General features: G+C 43.0%; 2 protein-coding genes across 3 annotated transcripts in view; one reads left to right on the forward strand and one right to left on the reverse strand.

Annotated features, from left to right (window-relative positions):
• Window positions 1–10,997, forward strand: part of LOC126399599 (integrin alpha-M-like) — a 26,509-nt gene extending 15,512 nt beyond the window's left edge. For both annotated transcript variants that reach the window (XM_050059683.1, XM_050059684.1), the window contains exons 17-30: window positions 32–186; window positions 1,471–1,596; window positions 2,241–2,314; window positions 5,065–5,206; window positions 5,297–5,395; window positions 5,477–5,556; window positions 5,644–5,730; window positions 5,840–5,909; window positions 6,017–6,115; window positions 6,271–6,351; window positions 7,260–7,370; window positions 7,544–7,657; window positions 7,738–7,848; window positions 7,939–10,997. In XM_050059683.1, the coding sequence (XP_049915640.1) occupies window positions 32–186; window positions 1,471–1,596; window positions 2,241–2,314; window positions 5,065–5,206; window positions 5,297–5,395; window positions 5,477–5,556; window positions 5,644–5,730; window positions 5,840–5,909; window positions 6,017–6,115; window positions 6,271–6,351; window positions 7,260–7,370; window positions 7,544–7,657; window positions 7,738–7,848; window positions 7,939–8,028 (1,439 nt within the window). In that variant the 3' untranslated portion in view covers window positions 8,029–10,997. The remainder of the gene's footprint in view (window positions 1–31; window positions 187–1,470; window positions 1,597–2,240; window positions 2,315–5,064; window positions 5,207–5,296; window positions 5,396–5,476; window positions 5,557–5,643; window positions 5,731–5,839; window positions 5,910–6,016; window positions 6,116–6,270; window positions 6,352–7,259; window positions 7,371–7,543; window positions 7,658–7,737; window positions 7,849–7,938) is intronic.
• Window positions 10,577–19,021, reverse strand: LOC126399600 (transmembrane protease serine 9-like). The gene is made up of 17 exons (XM_050059685.1): window positions 18,927–19,021; window positions 17,431–17,593; window positions 17,005–17,273; window positions 16,764–16,909; window positions 16,366–16,675; window positions 15,554–15,716; window positions 15,173–15,441; window positions 14,932–15,077; window positions 14,537–14,843; window positions 14,037–14,199; window positions 13,656–13,924; window positions 13,415–13,560; window positions 13,029–13,326; window positions 12,740–12,911; window positions 12,382–12,647; window positions 12,151–12,248; window positions 10,577–12,048 (listed from the first exon to the last, which is right to left on the reverse strand). The coding sequence occupies exons 2-17, from the start codon at window positions 17,454–17,456 to the stop codon at window positions 11,794–11,796; spliced, it is 3,303 nt and encodes a 1,100-aa protein (XP_049915642.1). The 5' UTR covers window positions 17,457–17,593; window positions 18,927–19,021; the 3' UTR covers window positions 10,577–11,793.
• Window positions 19,022–19,027: the final 6 nt, after the last annotated feature.

Raw genomic sequence — 19,027 nt, forward strand, 5'->3', positions numbered from 1 at the left:
AACCTCTTAATGAAACTCTAATCCATTCCAGCTCAAGCTCGGATCGCATATACTATAAAGCTGGATGCCACCCGCAAAGTCCCAAATAACCGTGCTGTTATTAGCGAGAAAAAACGAGAGGTGACTAAAGAAGTTACTCTTGACTTAACCCGGCCACAATGCAGCACTGTGAAGTTCTTTGTTGAGGTGAGTTGCTAGATGTACACAACTTTAAAATCTGATAGATTCACGTAGTTTTTGGCTTGTGAAGAACCTGTTTAATTGGAAAATCACAGCCTTTCTCACAATAAAAAAAAAAAATCCCATGTTTAATAGAGAGGGAAAGTCCCTCCCCTTCCTGTGGACCACCGTGTTTTCGGGAAAAAATATGCAGTTAGATATTGCAAGTCAGAAAACCACAGTCGCTGGATAAAACACATAAGGTAAGCTAACGTTACATTTGTGTGTGGAACATAGCTAAGTTACCCAGCTAGCTGGTATTGACGATGTATATGGTGTGAGACGAGAGATTTAGGGTGCTTTCACACCTGCCCTGTTTGGTTCGGTTCAGTCAAACTCAAGTTTGTTTGGGCAGGTGTGAACACAGCAATCGCACTCGGCTGTGCACCAAAACAACCGGACCGAGACCTTCTTGAAGACGTGGTCTTGGTCCGGTTACAAACAAACTCTGGTGCGGTTCGTTTGTGGTGAGAACGTGTTCTGACCTCGATCTGAACCAACTGCAGTCACATGACACATTGTTTGGGTTAAACATGAGCATGTTACAGTTCTGGAGGATTATTAATGTGCACTTCCTCCTGTACTGCCTTAATATGCACATTCAGCACATCCAATGCATCAACACATTGTTTTCTAGTTGGAGCCACACCTCGTTTTCAAACTGTATGGTTTGACTAAAATGAACAATGACAGCAATATAGTCCACGATGACCAGCGCTAAAATCAACCTGCGTAGTTGTCCCTCCATTGTGACATTAGAAAGGGTCGCATACTCTTCTTCAACGTTTTGTTTACTTCCAGGATTTTTCCCACATGGAAATTCTGACCAATCAAGAGCAAGGCATTTTATCTGGTCCGCTTGTAAATGCTGCCGTGAGAACATGAACCAACTCTCGGTAACTATGCAACTTTGTAACAAAATTAGTCCCTGATTCGGACCAAAGCAAGACAACTCTAGGTCTGAAAGTTCACTGAGCAGTTTCACACAAAATTAATGGTACTATGACAAACTGTGACAGTCCTGACTTGCAAAACTATATTTTCAGTTGAAAATCATGTGTAATTCATGGCACAATTCAAACAGGATAAAAAAAAAAGCATTTGTCTCCGCATGTTGACTACTGGACATATTTTTTTCTGAAATAAACTCCCATGGGAGACACCGGAAGGGGATAGACTTAGCCTCTCTGTACTCATGTTGTGTTCACACCCTAAAAAATGGTATTCCATAATAGTACCTTCCTCTTTCAGGCTTGTCCAGATGATTCTCTCAATGCTCTTTACAACGAACTCAAATTCACCTTTGATGGTGTGCCTTCTGACCAAAATCTCAGTCCGAGTCTCGCCATGCAGGCGCAGCAAACCACCACTCATCCTGTAAGTAGTCTCTAAAGACCTTTAAAGAACTTGCTGAGACATGGTCTTTATTTTCTGTCACAGTATTAACTCAAGCATAAAGCTTAGTCTTTGTGAATGCAATAGTGGCAGCTTCATCACCTTTGTCTCAAGCCTTTCATTAGTGTATAATCACCTGAAAATAAGAATCATTGTGTTTTTGTTACCTTAGAATAAGCTGTTTATATCTACATAGGGAGCAGGTCCTTGACCATGGAATCCACCATGTTGCACTGCCGTGTTTCCTACAGTAGCCCAGAATGGACAAACCAAATACTGGCTCTAGATGGGCCCATATGTATTGTTGCGTTGCCTGTCCGTGACGAGCTGAACAGCGTCAGAAGACAAAGGTTTTGAATGTGAAACTACATAATTTAGTGTTCTTACCAGTTTAGAACAACCAGGTCCGTTTGTTTAAGAGAGAATTTTATCTCTGCTGATAATTCAGCTCCCGAGAAAAACCTCCTGAACAATTAACACTGAAGAAATTCTAACTGGGAGTTCACACTTGGCACATGGGAGATGTTTCAGCTGGTTGCAATTTGCAATTCTTACCACTAGATGCCACTAAATCCTTCACACTGCTCCTTTCACCAACATTCTGTATTTCAAACTGTCTTCCACAGTTAGGGTTTGAGATCAACTGCGGCACGGACAACCAATGTGTAGATAGCCTGAAAGTGGACTTCAACTTTACCAGGTGAGTAACGAGAGTGAAGTCTAACTTTGGTGTGTGGTCACATGGTCTCTTATACGCAAGTGCAAGGGGTTTGCACGCCAACTGTACAGCACGCTGTTTTACTTACAGTGTATTCTTTCAGGTCTTGGGTTCAGTACAGGCAGAAATAGTTAAGCTATGCCTCTTTCAGTGTGAAATATCATAGATGGTTTTATAGTTTTCAAGTCTTTTTTTTGTACATTGTTGAACTGTTGGATGTTACCGTCACACAGTGGCATCGTTCTAGGCAGGGGCATTGTTGACTTTGACAAGATTTTTAGATTTAGTTTAGTCCCAGCTGCTTCCTGAAAATTGTGTTTGGTTTAAAGTCACATTTGTGTCTTTTTTATTTTGTACAAGTCAAGTTTTAGTCAGTGGATTCATTCATCTTCCATAACTGCTTATCCTGTTAGGGGTATTAATCTAATAAGCTATTAGTCAGTTGATTTCAGTTTTGATTTTAATCAATGTTTTAGCCATAATTCTATCAGACAGTTTAATGATACTGTAATGGATATGGCAGAAGGATATTTTTCCTGGCTTTATAAAACTCGAGTGAGAAGTGAACATACCTCGATCTTGTGTTCAGCTACCTCACATAGACCTATCATAGACTTTAGAGATCCCTGTCTCTTTAGCAACACCTTGAGGCTTTTACTTGAAATGTCTCATTTACAGGATGAATTGTATTCACCTCTGTGTTCCCTTTACTTTTTGTCTGATGTCATCATCAGATAAAAATTTGTATTTTTTTCATGTATCATGGATGAACAGGCCTACTGGGCACAGGCCCTGGGGACCAGAGTATCAAGGCCCCCCTTTAGTCTTCACCTGCAACATGTCAATTAAATTAACATGTACTGACGGGAAGAGACTCAAAATGACCATAAAGAGACACAAAACAACCCAAAAGAAGACACAGAATGACTAACAAGTGTCACGGTAAACACAACCCTGGGCACTTGATACTATTACGTAGAACAGTGGTTCCCAACTGGTCCAGTAAAGGGGTCCAGATTTCTCTTTCATTAGTTCACTTTCCACACAGTTAAATATATTCAGGATCATGCTTGCGCTTGGTCATGTAGTCAAGCTAGTTCTCTGTCTCTGTTAAGCAGCTGTCCATTAGTCATTCACTCTACAGCAGGAGACAGCACTTGAAAATAAAAGCTCTGTGCCGGAAATCCAGTGTTCTTCAAAATAAAGTGTGTTTTTTTACAAACTTGACACATTCATAAGTCACTTGCGGTTCGTTCAGAATGGACCTGAGACCCACTTTTGGACATCAACCCATCACATGGGAACCACTGACTTTGGACATACACTCATGTAGGACTCCCAGAACTTGGTGGCTCACACATATACTACTAGAGAGTCAGCGTTTGGCTGCCAGGCTAAAGGCCTACCTGCTGCCTTGCAGTCCGGATACCGATCCGATGGCTGTTACTCTGTCAGCTCCCTCTCTGTGGTCCTACACTGCTTAGTGTCAGTGCTGCATTCACAGTTTATTTATAGACATTAAACACGCAGATAATATCTTGAAACAAAACTTCATAGAGAAATGGAGGCTATTCCACCATCTGTCCTCCTCATGGCGCTTAGAAACATCTCTCATCAACTCTGGTTGCACACCTGGTCCGAATCATCTCTCTTAATTACTTCGGCACGCTGCCTTTCAAACTAACACAGGCTCTATGCCTTGGTGAGCCCAACCCACCTAGCCTGACAGCTAAAAGGAAAGTGTGCCAACACAAGAGACACAAAATGACCACAAAGAGGCACAAAAGCACATCAAAATGCACAATGACTACACAGAGAGGTAAAACCACCACAGAGTGTTTGTGTCTTGCTCCTGTGTAGGACAGGGGTCGCATTCAAAACCTTTCTGAGAACACTCTCTGAGAGCTCCTAATTTAGCCTAAAACATTTTTAGTAAGGAGTCCTAGCTTGGGAGTGATTTAGGAAAGTTCTTAAAGCAACTCTGAGCAAGGAAGGGACTAGGGATGGGCATCAATTTTCGATTATTGTTAAGGATTTTGATCGATCACAAATAATTTTGCTCAATAGTCGCAGTGTTTCCCTTGCAATGCTACAGGCCCGGCGAGCCGCCGTGCCTACGAGACCCCCCGCCAGACCTATGCCAGGCAAAAAAATCATAAACAGACGGAGGCTCATCACTCTCCAAAGCCTCAGCGGCTTCCCTTGAGACCTCTAAAAACACTACGCCATTGAAAGATGGTGGTTTCGCTGAAACTGAAGCCTGTAACCCCTGGCTGGTAACGGTTGTAAACACCCAGGGGTGAACTCTTCTTCCTCTTTGGCCTGGGGGGTTGAAGCTCAAGCTGGGGCAGCTGCGCTCTCTTGTGGCGACAGTCTGCACTGCACTCTTTTGTTTTCTCTCTTTTTAAATACTCGCTTATCATTAATTGATAATTGATCGTTAATTTTTTTGATGATCCAGTAATGAATTTTGATCGTTTACCCATCCCTAGAAGGGACAGAAACTTTTACCTTAGTGAGGAGGTGTGGTTGACACAGACACATTACCACACAAGTACAAATGCTCACTATGGCGTAGGCGCACAAGTATAAATCCCGCTTAAGATGGCAAACATGCATAGTAACATGCTGACGTTAGCATTAAGCTGTGCCTCAGCCTCAGAGAGATGCTACTATGGCTGAAGACTTGTTCTCCTCCACCTTCACCTTTCTCTTTCCTCATAATCTATCAGTTCCTCCGTGGTTAAAGTGGGCATTGATGAACTGCTGGATGTCACCGTCTCAGTGGAGAACACAGAGGAAAACTCCTACAACAGCCATGTCATTCTCACGTACCCTGCCGGGTTCTCCTATAGGAAGTTTACAAGTCTGCAGGTAAGGTGTCTGGACCTGTCGGCTTCTGTTCATCTCGACTGCGCTCTGGTGTCACACAGCAATTCAAGTTTTGTTTGTTTCTGATAAAAGGGAAGAATAGAGTGCAACTCCTTGGACAGTGAAGACGGCTTAACGCGAGGAAAGACAGACTGCACTGTTGACAAGCCTATTCTTAAGAGCAAAACAAAGGTTTGTTGTTGGTACAGAAGCATCTTTTCTCACCGCTGCAGAGACAGGAGATACAATCTGATCTTGCTCGTTTCATTTCAGGCTTTCTTCATCGTCTCCTATGGAATCGAAACCAACAGTCAACTTGACAGGAGGATTTTTGTCACTGCAAATGCTACCAGGTACTGCTCAGCTGTCTGCTTACAACAATACGCAAGAGTACAATCATCCATTTACCATTTGTACAAATGATTTCACCTCTCTGTTAGTGGGAATCAGGTGCACTCACCCCAAAGCGAACCCTACAAAAAGAAAGGGATTGATGTGAAGTACGGCATTTTTGCTACAATTGAAAGGTTTGTGTTATTTAAGGTGAAACAAAATAAATAAATTAAAAAGTAATAATCATTTTAATCTGGTGTAATATTGCCCAAAATTCATCACATTTTTAAAATGTCTGTTCAGTTTTCTCAGCTACACCAATTTCTCTTACGGAAAGAACGATTTGCAGAAACCGGTCCACCAACATATTGTGGTAAAATATCTTATCAGTAATTAATTCTAAGTTCATTTGCTTGAGTTAGACTTCATTTTAACGCTCTTTAATACCAACAACCTTTTTCTATTCTTCCCTTCTCTTAGGTTACAAATGACATCAGAGCACTGAATTTCACTGTGGTGATAAATGTGCCAGTGAAGCTTGGTGATAAAGACATCTGGGTGGATTCAGACAGTTTGACGGTAACATGTGGGAACTTGTATTTACCCAACCTCCCTCATAAATGTCTCAAATGTAGCTGTTTTTATGCAACTGCAGCATCATGCATGGATGATTGTGGTTATACGGAGACCACATCTGGTCACTCCTAAACTGACATGATGCGGCTCTATTTCAGATTCCAGACTGCCAAAAAGACACAGATAAGGAACCTACTGACACAGATTTTGTTGCCAAGATTGAGAAAACTAAGACTGTGGTAAGTTCGATGAGGAGCTACATCCGTGTGAGGGACTGTTCTTTATTTATCAGAGGAAGGGAGTGGCTGGGATGTGACTTTGTTGTTGTTGTAGCAAACAGCACAGGACTATCTGTATGTCTGTCTGTCTGTCTGTCTGTCTGTCTATCTATCTAAAACCAAAATGCAAGAGATTCTCACACTGAGCCGAAACGAGTGCTCATAACTTTGATGAATAACATAAATAAACAGTCTCAAACAGCATTTTGCTGCTGTTTTTAGTGTGTGGTGTTTCACCGCCGGCAAGGTGTGGAGTGGAGGAGAGACAGAGGGTTGGAGAGTTGATGACGGCTGCACTTACTGCGCACTGTGCATGAAACCTTCGCTGGTACAAACACCTGTGTGAAAGCTGATGTAAAACAAAGAGCCAGATTGGGCTCAATATAGCTCAGTAAAGCCTGTCAATTAAAATGTGCCTTGATCGATTCTTATAACGATCTTTGAGATTGGATCAGGACTTACCAAGTAAAATTTAAGAGTTAGTTAAGATTTGGTTATAACTTCTGCTGGAACCCTTCACTGCATTCAAGGACCAAAAATCAGATGATAATTACAGTTTCTAGTGATGATAAATGTGTGATTTCTGCGATTATTTTAAGAAAACATGCCTATCAAACCCGCTGGCAGATTTTAGGGTTCAGATAGTATTTAAAATAAATACAAAATACAACTATTTAAAGTTGTCTGTCCTTCTCCAGTGCTTAAAAAAATGACGCCTCCCCGATTTTACACCACCCCCTCCCCTCTCCTAAATAACAAACAGTCCCTACTATATATATATATATATATATATATATTTTTTCCATCTAATTGGAGTGTGCAGACCTGAAAACAGTGTTCTGTGTTTTCTGCCTCTGAATCACCAACAGGACTGCTCTGTAGCCAGGTGTAGGGTGTTCAAGTGCAGCAGGTTCATGGGAAGACTGGAGAATAGAAGGTACAACATCTCTGCCAACCTTAGTTCTGGATGGATCGAGCAGGTAACTGAAGTGTGTGTTTGATGTTCAACAAACTGAAGTGCAGCATTTCAGTATTTTGATTAAAACAGCTCCCTGACTCTGTTGTGGTAAAATATCTTTACAAATGATTTTGCATTGAAATGTAACAACGCTAAACATCAAATCATTCCACTTCTCATTTTCTCCTCAAACAGATTGGACTTAGATCTGCCAAATTCCTCCTGACCAGCACAGCCACTCTGGAGTATGACGGAAACCAGTACATCTTTATTTCAGCAGCGTCTAATAACAAACCTCCTGTTCGCAAGGTGATTAAACGTTGTTTTCACTTATTGGGGTTTTTAAAGAGCTTGAAATTTGATCCGCACTCTGTCATTTCACCTCTCAGATCGAGGCAGAGGTAGAAGTGTACACTGAACCAGACTTCACCAAAGAGATTATCGGAGGATCCCTGGGAGGGTTGGCTTTCCTCGCTTTACTCACCGCTGGCCTGTATAAGGTGAGACACTGAGGTGACACAATTAGGTTTTCACCTTGTTTGTTTCTTTTCATTTAATTATTTTGCATTTCTTTGTTATTTTTTTCTCAGGCTGGATTTTTCAAGAGTAAATACCAGGACATGATGAAAGATGATGCAGCAGATCCAGGGGTCGACGGAGATGCATCAGCACCAGAATAACAAATACAAAATCAGATGATGTCCCACAGACACCAACTGTTTCCAGATCCAGTACTTTAATACTGTAGCATTAGCCTGCTGATCGCAGCTGACTGCAAAACCGTTACATCTATACCATGATCTTTATGATTATCTCTGATTAGTTCACACGTGCCATTACTCAGAGCTGTTCTATAACATTTTGCCATTTCCAGGAATGTACATGATTTGTATGGAAGAAGACCACTTTGGATTCATTCAACTAAAAAGCTTGGCTGTGTCTGAAATCACTCCCTTGCTCACTCATCCACTATTTCCTGTAGTAGAGGCTTTCAACCAGGAGGTCAGGACCCCAACAAGGGGTCATAAAATGAAAAGAAGCAAGGAACTGTAAATCAATAATGTTTAGTTTTACCTAGGGATGTCAACGGCTCAGAATATTTTTGACCAGTTACGCATGTTGGTCTGCAGGTTTATTTTGCTACTCTTTAGTTAACTGCACTGTGCGCCATTCAAAGCTAATGTTAGCTAGCTGTGCCGCTCATTCTAAGCTAGAATGGAACAGAATAAAATGCTAGCAATGTGTTTCTGTTGAAACATTGTGCCCACCCTCTGTTCTCCCCCCAGGGCTCCCCAGTGAATAAGCAGCTCAGTTTTAAGCCACAAACCCACTGTAGCATTGCTAACTTCTGTTCGTACCGTTAGCAGTGTCAGCGCAGTTTATGCTAAAGGGGTTTAGCACCTCAAAATGAAAGACACACCATCAAGCGCGGTGCTGTTGTAATGGAGATGAAAATCCACGCTGGACTGACGTGCTGAGTCAAACCAAGTCAAACTAAGCTAGCAACTCGTTGTGGAAAAACAGCATGTTTCCGTAACAAAAGTAGCAGTCATTGCCGAATTGAACTATGGCTAAGTCCCGCCCTCAAACGTGATGAGCCAATCACAGTGCGTATAGCCATTCCCATTATACACTCGGACATTCTCTGCCTGGACGTTCATTGAAATGCATTACAGAAAGTCAGTTTTGTTTGGTTTTATGAGCTTTTTCAGAGATTTGAAGTTTAAACATGGTCAAACGGTGTGCATGGGGTACATGCAACTCCGACACAAGGTATCCTGAGAGGCTGGGTGACGAGGTGTATTTTTTACACTTTAAACCACATCTCAACCGAGAAAAGTGTCTCCTTTGGATAAAGTTGTGTGGTAACGTTAGACCACATCATCTCAATGTGAATAAGATTAACAATGATGTCTACATCTGTTCTAAGGTAAGTCAACATCGTGTTTGAGGCAACATATTGTCTGGAAAGAAATACAAAGTTATCTTTAACATCTCTAGCTAACGTTAGCTAAAGTTAGCCTAACGTTAGCTCCTAGCTGCTGTTCATCATGTCACCTTGTTCGCTGGGAGTTCATTAGCCTATTTTTTTTGTAGTTTTGTACTTCGGTGATCGTACATCATTGTTAGCTGTTGTCCAAAGGGCTCTAGTTAAGCTAACGTTAACTTCTGGAGCTTAGCTTCATTAATTTATCTGTAATCGCAGAGATAACAAAGGTTGGCAAACGTTATGCTGAATGATTCAGCGTAAATACTGTAGCACCAAACTAACGGAGAGACACTCTTGGTAAACTGGTAAAAAGGCTGTTATCCTTTTCTCATATTCTGAGCCAAAAACCTTAACTTCAGTGATACTTTAACTTGTTGTCTTTGATGGCGATGGCAACGAGATGCGGTTCACAAGCGTACACTGTGACCTGTAAATTTTGGCTTGTAATTTTGCTTTTCATCGACCTTCTCAACAATGAAATGATGAATACATCCCTCCAATGTGTAGTTTAGGCCCTTTTGGTTACTTCTCAATGACATCTGATCATTATGTTTCCAAAAATCATCAATTCCCTCCTGCTAAATGCCATGTACTGTGACACCTGCCATAGCGCCCAGTCACTGAATGTTGATAGTTTGTCCGAGTGAGTGGAGGGGGGCGTGGCTTAGCTATAGGTCACTTAGCAGCACCACTTAACCAGCTAGCTCACACTCTGGTGGTGCACAGTGCAAAGCAGCCAAGGCTAACATTGGCTAACCAGACACAACTACATCACAAAACATTAAAATCTCACCTTCTTGAAATGGACATTGCTTTGAAAGAGTAACTAAACCTCACCTCAGGATTTCGACCAAAGTGACTCCTCTTTGGGTCGTGGAAAAGAGTATCAAAATGGACAGTGCTGGTTAAGACACGCCCAGTCACTCATTGCGCTGCCTCTTGACCACACACACATTAGCTCCATTAGCAATGAACAATGATAGCACCCACACTTGAACGCATGTGAAAGGTCGTACGAAGTGGTTGCTTTTTTTTTTTTCTCTTAAAAATAAACCAGTTAGTTACTGGTTAGAAGGTGTTAGGATATTAAAAGCAAAATAAGCCAAAACTGACATCCCTAGTTTTACCTCTTCAGGCCACTAAAAATAATTTAAATTAAACAGTCTGATCAGAGACGTCTCAGACATGCACCCTGTGACCAAGGACCTCATGTAGACATTGGTACGTATTAGGGAGTCAAAATTAATTTATTTAAAAAAAGGTGGGAACTACTTAACTTATATCACAGATGCACAATAATTGTATAAAATGGTGGAGGGTGAATGTTGTGCCATTAGAGAGTGTTTTCAGACACAGCCCATGTGATGCCATGTGGCAGGAGGCTTTACAAAATGACTGTACATTTTTCTGACTCAAATTTTGGACTGAATAACTCACTGTTTGGCTACAGTGACATTTTTGCTTTTGTATTTTCTGTGAGCTATGCGTGTCAATTTGTAGAATTTATTGTGAAGTGAAAAACACAGTATGACCACCTGGACTCTGGTTTTATCCCATCTTGTACTGTAAAACTGCTGAAAGTGAAACAGCAACACTGAGACATTTATTTTATGCTTCATCGATATTTATTATACATGTGATTAAATTTTTTTTTGTCTTTATTTAAGAGGATTTACCTTCATACATGAGTTAACATTGCATTTTTAAGTAGAAAGACATCAGAGGTGAAGTGGAATACAGAATAAATAACACAGAAGTTCCTTCATTTAACTGGATTCAGTGAAACACGCGATAAAAAGGCATTTCTCTGTACAATTTATTCATAGAAAAAATTCATCGTACTACAGTAAAACATTTTTTGTTATTATAAAAATAAACTTTTCAGGAAGTGCCTGACAAGTGACCTGAGTATCTTTAGTGCATTTACAGAGCGGAGTGTTTATTTGCACCTGGGTGAAGTTAGTCACACTGCAGCTGTTCAGCTATTTACACCCATCCATATTTGATGTGTCCTCATCGAAGTGGTTGAGATTAGGGTAAAGGGGTCATGGTTAGGGCTAGTATGAGCCAATCTTGAATATTCTCTGAGATTAAAGTGGTAAATTTACACAAATAAACTCAAAAATGTACTGCCAGAAGGCCAGGTGATGTAGGATAAAGAGCGACTCAGTCCACTGGGGGAGTAAGATGTGGTGGGTAAATGTGTCAAGCACAGAACTTTCACACAGGAGACGGGGATATAAGTCAGTGCTGACTTATTATTTTTGGGTTGTATAAAGCTGCTGAATATACACTGTGTAAATAAACTTTATCAGAATAGCTAAATAGACCTGTTCGTGTTAACGTCATATTTGGACATAGCATTACTGGCAAAGGACACCTGGGTGCAAATAGAACTTGCCTTCATGGAGAGGGCAATGATGAACAACTTCAACCACCCAAGCTGACAACAGACCTACCACCCTGACAACAGAAACACTGAGGTAACAGGAACAACGAAAGACAGGAATAATGAAATTGAGAAACCCGCTGCAGCTGATGCAGGGGACGGCATGTCGTCAACTGTCTCCTTTAAGAAGGACCCGTATCTTGAAGTTTTGGCAAAGACCTGAATATCAGCGCGAAGTGATTTGCTTTCACTCACTGATACAACGGCCACTTGGAACCAAGACGTGTCCGACTTGCACAGCAGAGGGGTGCCCTGATCCCCCTGCAAATGCAAACACACAAGATTCATCATCAGTGAGACTCCTCTGCCTTGATGACAGGGTAAACAGATTTCAGAAACACTGGTGGATGGGAAAACTTGTACCTGTTGAAGGTCCATGGCATAAGTGCAGATGTTCTCCGAATTAGAACTATTCCCACAATTGGCCACCTCAGTTTCAAGGTCTCGGAGGTTCGAACCAGCTTTAACAGTGCATGGAAAAATCATATTTAATCACATAAATTCTTAAATGATGATCATCAAATGATGTCTGCATATATGAGGCAACTATTAAAAATCTGCTTTCTCTAACACAAAAGCTTGATATACCCATACCTTTGCTCTTGCTGCCCATCTCCCAACCTGCCACCCAGCAGCGACTCCCACTGGGGAAGGTTCTGTCGCTGCTGACATCCAAACACACGGGCTGGGTATAATCTGTCAATATGACCGGTTCAGTCAGCAGCAGCACTGCAATATTGGAACCTGTCATTTGGCTCAGTATAATCCTCGCAACACCAACAGACATCTCAAACTCTTCAGAGCCATTCACAAGTTGCTGGCCCACAAACACACTCCACTCACGGGCATCTGGATTGGAGCTGTCAGGAGGATAGAGGGTACCATATTCTGTTATCTCAAGCTTAAATGTTATACAATGAATAATGACTATAAAAACGTATTCTATTCTTACGTGGAGAAGCATTGTGCAGAAGTAAGGACGAAACGGCGAGAGATGAGGGATCCTCCACAAGTGTAGACCCCATTTTTGTGGAGACTAACCATCCAGGGCCACGTCCCTCCAGGTACAAAACCACTGTCACCTATGGCACGACTGTTCATTGGAGCTTTGCCACACACTGAAGCTAAATGTTAAAAAGTGAAAAATGAAGAGAAGCAGAAATAAATGACAGAGGAAAACAACACAATCCAAATTTAAACAGTGGTAAAATTTGGTCTTAATATTTTTTCAGGACACTCACATGCAGAAGTGGTTGCAATTTGGGAAGTAGTACTTGGTTTTTTGGTCGGTGAAGATGTTGAGGGAACTGGCAGACCAGGACAGGTGAAGCTGCTGTCAGCATCCAGCCCACTGGAGGTGAAGCGCACAAAGCCTGGCTGATCAGAGCTGATGTGGGAGTTGATCCAGGACTGGTAACTGGACACTCTGGAGTAGACTCCAGGCAGATTGGGACGAGCACAGCCAAAACCAAAACTAACAACTCCAGACTGGACCCACACGGAGCCCTGCTGGTTCACCATTGGACCTCCTGAGTCACCCTGAGGAGACGGAGAGGACACGTGTGAGGATTTCACTCCATCCTAAACACATTTAGCAACAAGTGACAGATTGAATGAAGCAGCCTACCTGACATGAGTCTTTGCCTCCTGCCAGAAGACCAGCACAGATCATGTTGTCTGTGATTGTACCCACTCCATTCAGACAGTTACACTGTCTGTTTCCCACAACTGGCACCTCCACTTCTTGAAGAGTTTCAGGGAACGGTAATGACACTGAGGAAGCAACAACAAGAGAGACAATTCACACATCCATCTGCTGTTTATAGGACACTGAAACAAAAGTGTTTGTCAGCAACAAGCAGACTCACCTCCCTCCTCCACTGCGCCCCAGCCAGTGACCCAGCTATCAGTACCGCTGTTGAACACACTGTCACTGGCTGCCAGACACACAGGTCTGATGTAGTCTGTGAATGTGACTGGTGAGGAGAGTCTGAGCAGAGCAATGTCGTTGTTGCTGGTGTCACTGTCATAGTTTGGATGCAGAATGATTGTGGCAACAGTTCTGGACACTTCGTTTGGGTTTTCGCCCTGCAGGTTCTGACGACCGAGAGAAACCTGCCATCCAGACGTACTCGAACTGAAGTAAAAATGATAAAAATATATTAGTTTTGGGAAGAACATGGACTAAAAGTCAAACCAAAGATTCAAACACTGAATATTTGATCTCTTCTAATATTACAGTTACCCACCTGGAGAAGCAGTGAGCAGCAGACATCACCCACTCTCTGTTGATGAGGGAACCACCACAAACATGGCCGCCAAATCTCTGCAGACTAACCTGCCAGGGCCAACTTCCAGCTGGAGCATCTTCACCTCCAACTATCCTGTTGTTCAGGGGAGTGATGCCACACACTGCAAACAACAGGGCATAGAAAGAGAACCTTAAATTAGCAACACAGGCTAACAATACTTACAGAGGCTACTAAATGCAATCGGGGTGGGGGTGGGGTGGGGGGTCAGCAGCAATAGTAACGATGTATGATTAACTATACAAAAAAATCATAACTAAATACTATGATGTTACATCAGAACAGACACTCTGGCCGACAGCATGACACAACATGGTAACATGAAAGGGCTGAAAGCAACACAGATACTGGACAAATTGTTTCCTTGTCTGTTATATTTTTTTACAAACAGAAAGAAATTACATGAATAATCCTAGTGCTATGGTAGTGAGAGTACTTACATTCAGCACTGGAATCTGTGGATCCTGCATCTGTAGCTGTGTCTGGTGCTGCAGTACCAGTAGCAGCAGGAGGAGGAGGCAGACCAGGACAGGTGAAGCTGCTGTCAGCATCCAGCCCACTGGAGGTGAAGCGCACAAAGCCTGGCTGATCAGAGCTGATGTGGGAGTTGATCCAGGACTGGTAACTGGACACTCTGGAGTAGACTCCAGGCAGATTGGGACGAGCACAGCCAAAACCAAAACTAACAACTCCAGACTGGACCCACACGGAGCCCTGCTGGTTCACCATTGGACCTCCTGAGTCACCCTGAGGAGACGGAGAGGACACGTGTGAGGATTTCACTCCATCCTAAACACATTTAGCAACAAGTGACAGATTGAATGAAGCAGCCTACCTGACATGAGTCTTTGCCTCCTGCCAGAAGACCAGCACAGATCATGTTGTCTGTGATTGTACCCACTCCATTCAGACAGTTACACTGTCTGTTTCCCACAACTGGCACCTCCACTTCTTGAAGAGTTTCAGGGAACGGTAATGACACTGAGGAAGCAACAACAAGAGAGACAATTCACACATCCATCTGCTGTTTATAGGACACTGAAACAAAAGTGTTTGTCAGCAACAAGCAGACTCACCTCCCTCCTCCACTGCGCCCCAGCCAGTGACCCAGCTATCAGTACCGCTGTTGAACACACTGTCACTGGCTGCCAGACACACAGGTCTGATGTAGTCTGTGAATGTGACTGGTGAGGAGAGTCTGAGCAGAGCAATGTCGTTGTTGCTGGTGTCACTGTCATAGTTTGGATGCAGAATGATTCTGGCAACAGTTCTGGACACTTCGTTTGGGTTTTCGCCCTGCAGGTTCTGACGACCGAGAGAAACCTGCCATCCAGACGTACTCGAACTGAAGTAAAAATGATAAAAATATATTAGTTTCAGGAAGAACATGGACTAAAAGTCAGACCAAATATTCAAACACTGAACATTTGATCTCTTATAATATTACAGCTACCCACCTGGAGAAGCAGTGAGCAGCAGACATCACCCACTCTCTGTTGATGAGGGAACCACCACAAACATGGCCGCCAAATCTTTGCAGACTAACCTGCCAGGGCCAACTTCCAGCTGGAGCGTCTTCACCTCCAACTATCCTGTTGTTCAGGGGAGTGATGCCACACACTGCAAACAACAGGGCATAGAAAGAGAACCTTAAATTAGCAACACAGGCTAACAATACTTACAGAGGTTACAAAAAGCAATCGGGGGCAACAGCAATAATTAAGATGTATGATTAAGTATACAAAAAAATCATAAATAAATACTATGATGTTACATCAGAACAGACACTGTGGCCAACAGCATGACACAACATGGTAACATGAAAGGGCTGAAAGCAACACAGGCTAACAATACTTACAGAGGCTACTAAATGCAATCGGGGTGGGGGTGGGGTGGGGGGGCAGCAGCAATAGTAACGATGTATGATTAAGTATACAAAAAAATCATAACTAAATACTATGATGTTACATCAGAACAGACACTGTGGCCAACAGCATGACTCAACATGGTAACATGAAAGGGCTGAAAGCAACACAGATACTGGACAAATTGTTTCCTTGTCTGTTATATTATTTTACAAACAGAGAGAAATGACATGAATAATCCTAGTGCTATGGTAGTGAGAGTACTTACATTCANCATGGTAACATGAAAGGGCTGAAAGCAACACAGATACTGGACAAATTGTTTCCTTGTCTGTTATATTTTTTTTACAAACAGAGAGAAATGACATGAATAATCCTAGTGCTATGGTAGTGAGAGTACTTACATTCAGCACTGGAAACTGTGGATCCTGGAGATGTAGTTGTGTCTGGTGCTGCAGTACCAGTAGCAGCAGCAGGAGGAGGAGGCAGACCAGGACAGGTGAAGCTGCTGTCAGCATCCAGCCCACTGGAGGTGAAGCGCACAAAGCCTGGCTGATCAGAGCTGATGTGGGAGTTGATCCAGGACTGGTAACTGGACACTCTGGAGTAGACTCCAGGCAGATTGGGACGAGCACAGCCAAAACCAAAACTAACAACTCCAGACTGGACCCACACGGAGCCCTGCTGGTTCACCATTGGACCTCCTGAGTCACCCTGAGGAGACGGAGAGGACACGTGTGAGGATTTCACTCCATCCTAAACACATTTAGCAACAAGTGACAGATTGAATGAAGCAGCCTACCTGACATGAGTCTTTGCCTCCTGCCAGAAGACCAGCACAGATCATGTTGTCTGTGATTGTACCCACTCCATTCAGACAGTTACACTGTCTGTTTCCCACAACTGGCACCTCCACTTCTTGAAGAGTTTCAGGGAACGGTAATGACACTGAGGAAGCAACAACAAGAGAGACAATTCACACATCCATCTGCTGTTTATAGGACACTGAAACAAAAGTGTTTGTCAGCAACAAGCAGACTCACCTCCCTCCTCCACTGCGCCCCAGCCAGTGACCCAGCTATCAGTACCGCTGTTGAACACACTGTCACTGGCTGCCAGACACACAGGTCTGATGTAGTCTGTGAATGTGACTGGTGAGGAGAGTCTGAGCAGAGCAATGTCGTTGTTGCTGGTGTCACTGTCATAGTTTGGATGCAAAATGATTCTGGAAACACGTCTGGACACTTCGTTTGGGTTTGCACCCTGCAGGTTCTGACGACCGAGAGAAACTCTCCATCCAGACGTACTCGAACTGAAGTAAAATGTGAAAAAGAAACTCTCCATCCAGACGTACTCGAACTGAAGTAAAATGTGAAAATGTATTCGTTTCAGGAAGAGCATGGACCAAAAGTCAAACCAAAGACACAAACACAGTAAAATTCATTCTCTATTATATAACAACTACCCACCTGGAGAAGCAGTGAGCAGCAGACATCACCCACTCTCTGTTGATGAGGGAACCACCACAAACATGGCCGCCAAATCTCTGCAGACTAACCTGCCAGGGCCAACTTCCAGCTGGAGCATCTTCACCTCCAACTATCCTGTTGTTCAGGGGAGTGATGCCACACACTGCAAACAACAGGACACAGAAAGAAGACCTTAAATTAGCAACACAGACTCACAATAATTTGAGAAACTATTCATAAATAAATCTTTATAATTGCTGCTGCTGAGTCTCTGGGACACAGGGGCTTGTTTCACTGAAAGTGTATCAACACCACTGCACATGCTCTCATGAAAGACCTGAAATCAACATATATACTGTGCCAACTGACCCTTCGCTAAGTCCCTCCCCCAGACACAGAATGGCCAATCATAATGTAGCATCGGGCCAGCTCAGACCAGGGTCCGACAACAACACAGCTGTGCTCCTTTGACTCTAATGCAGTCGTTTCAGATTTCCTTCATTTTCAGGCTGGTGTTGTGGATTTGGAGCTAAATGTTGTGTCTGGGGCACGTCGTGTATTAATGATACTCGTTACCTGGAGAGGTTGGGAAAAGATACACGTTTCTTCCCGTTCCAAAACCAAAATCAAACCCTGAAAAGTGTAGGGTTAGCTAGCTAGCTACTGAAGATATAGCCTACTGACTGTATACACATGCTGCTTTTGCTTTTTAATGATTATAACAGTGAAGAAAGGCCGACCCTGCTGTACAGGAACCAGTGAAGGGAAGCAGGGAAACTCTGCTGATATTGAACCAGCTGTGTGTCATTGCATTGTGCACAGATGAACGTTGTTTAGCTCATGCCAGAGCTCCCCGCCTGTCTGCCAGTGGAGGTCCAGGTGCTGGCAGTGGCACGGGAGCAAAGCCAAACACTATTTATCTGCACACACTGTGATGCCACACAGCTGGTTCAATATCAGCAGAGTTTCCCCTTATATTCATTGTCTTCTGTGGCAATCAGCAGTGATGTGGTGGTTCACTTTTACACTGTGATCTGTAGCCTATAGTTCGGCTTTAGCTTCTAACTATCTTTGTCTTTTTAACCTGTTGTTGCTGCCGAGTCAGTTTGACATCCTAAATATATCCTTCAAACACAGACTGCAGACCCCTCTGTCTGCTTGTCTCTGGAATCACTCTTTCATTATTCTCACAATATAATAATATGTGTTACAGTGTGGGCTCCATGCTTACTGCGACAGCTTGTAGGACNATCCTTCAAACACAGACTGCAGACCCCTCTGTCTGCTTCTCTCTGGAATCACTCTTTCATTTTTCTCACAATATAATAATATGTGTTACAGTGTGGGCTCCATGCTTACTGCGACAGCTTGTAGGACCATTACAAAGAGGCGGGGCTTGGTGAAGGGTCAATTGTACCCCAGACTGTCACTTTGAGCTACAAACAAGGGACAAATGACAGTCATGTTCAAAATGCTGCTGTAGTGAGAATACTTACATTCAGCACTTGATGCTGTGGATCCTGAATCTGTGGCTGTGTCTGGTGCTGCAGTACCAGTAGCAGCAAGAGGAGGCGGCAGACCAGGACAGGTGAAGCTG

This window comes from Epinephelus moara, chromosome 13, assembly GCF_006386435.1.
Source record: "Epinephelus moara isolate mb chromosome 13, YSFRI_EMoa_1.0, whole genome shotgun sequence".
Classification (NCBI taxonomy): domain Eukaryota; kingdom Metazoa; phylum Chordata; class Actinopteri; order Perciformes; family Serranidae; genus Epinephelus; species Epinephelus moara.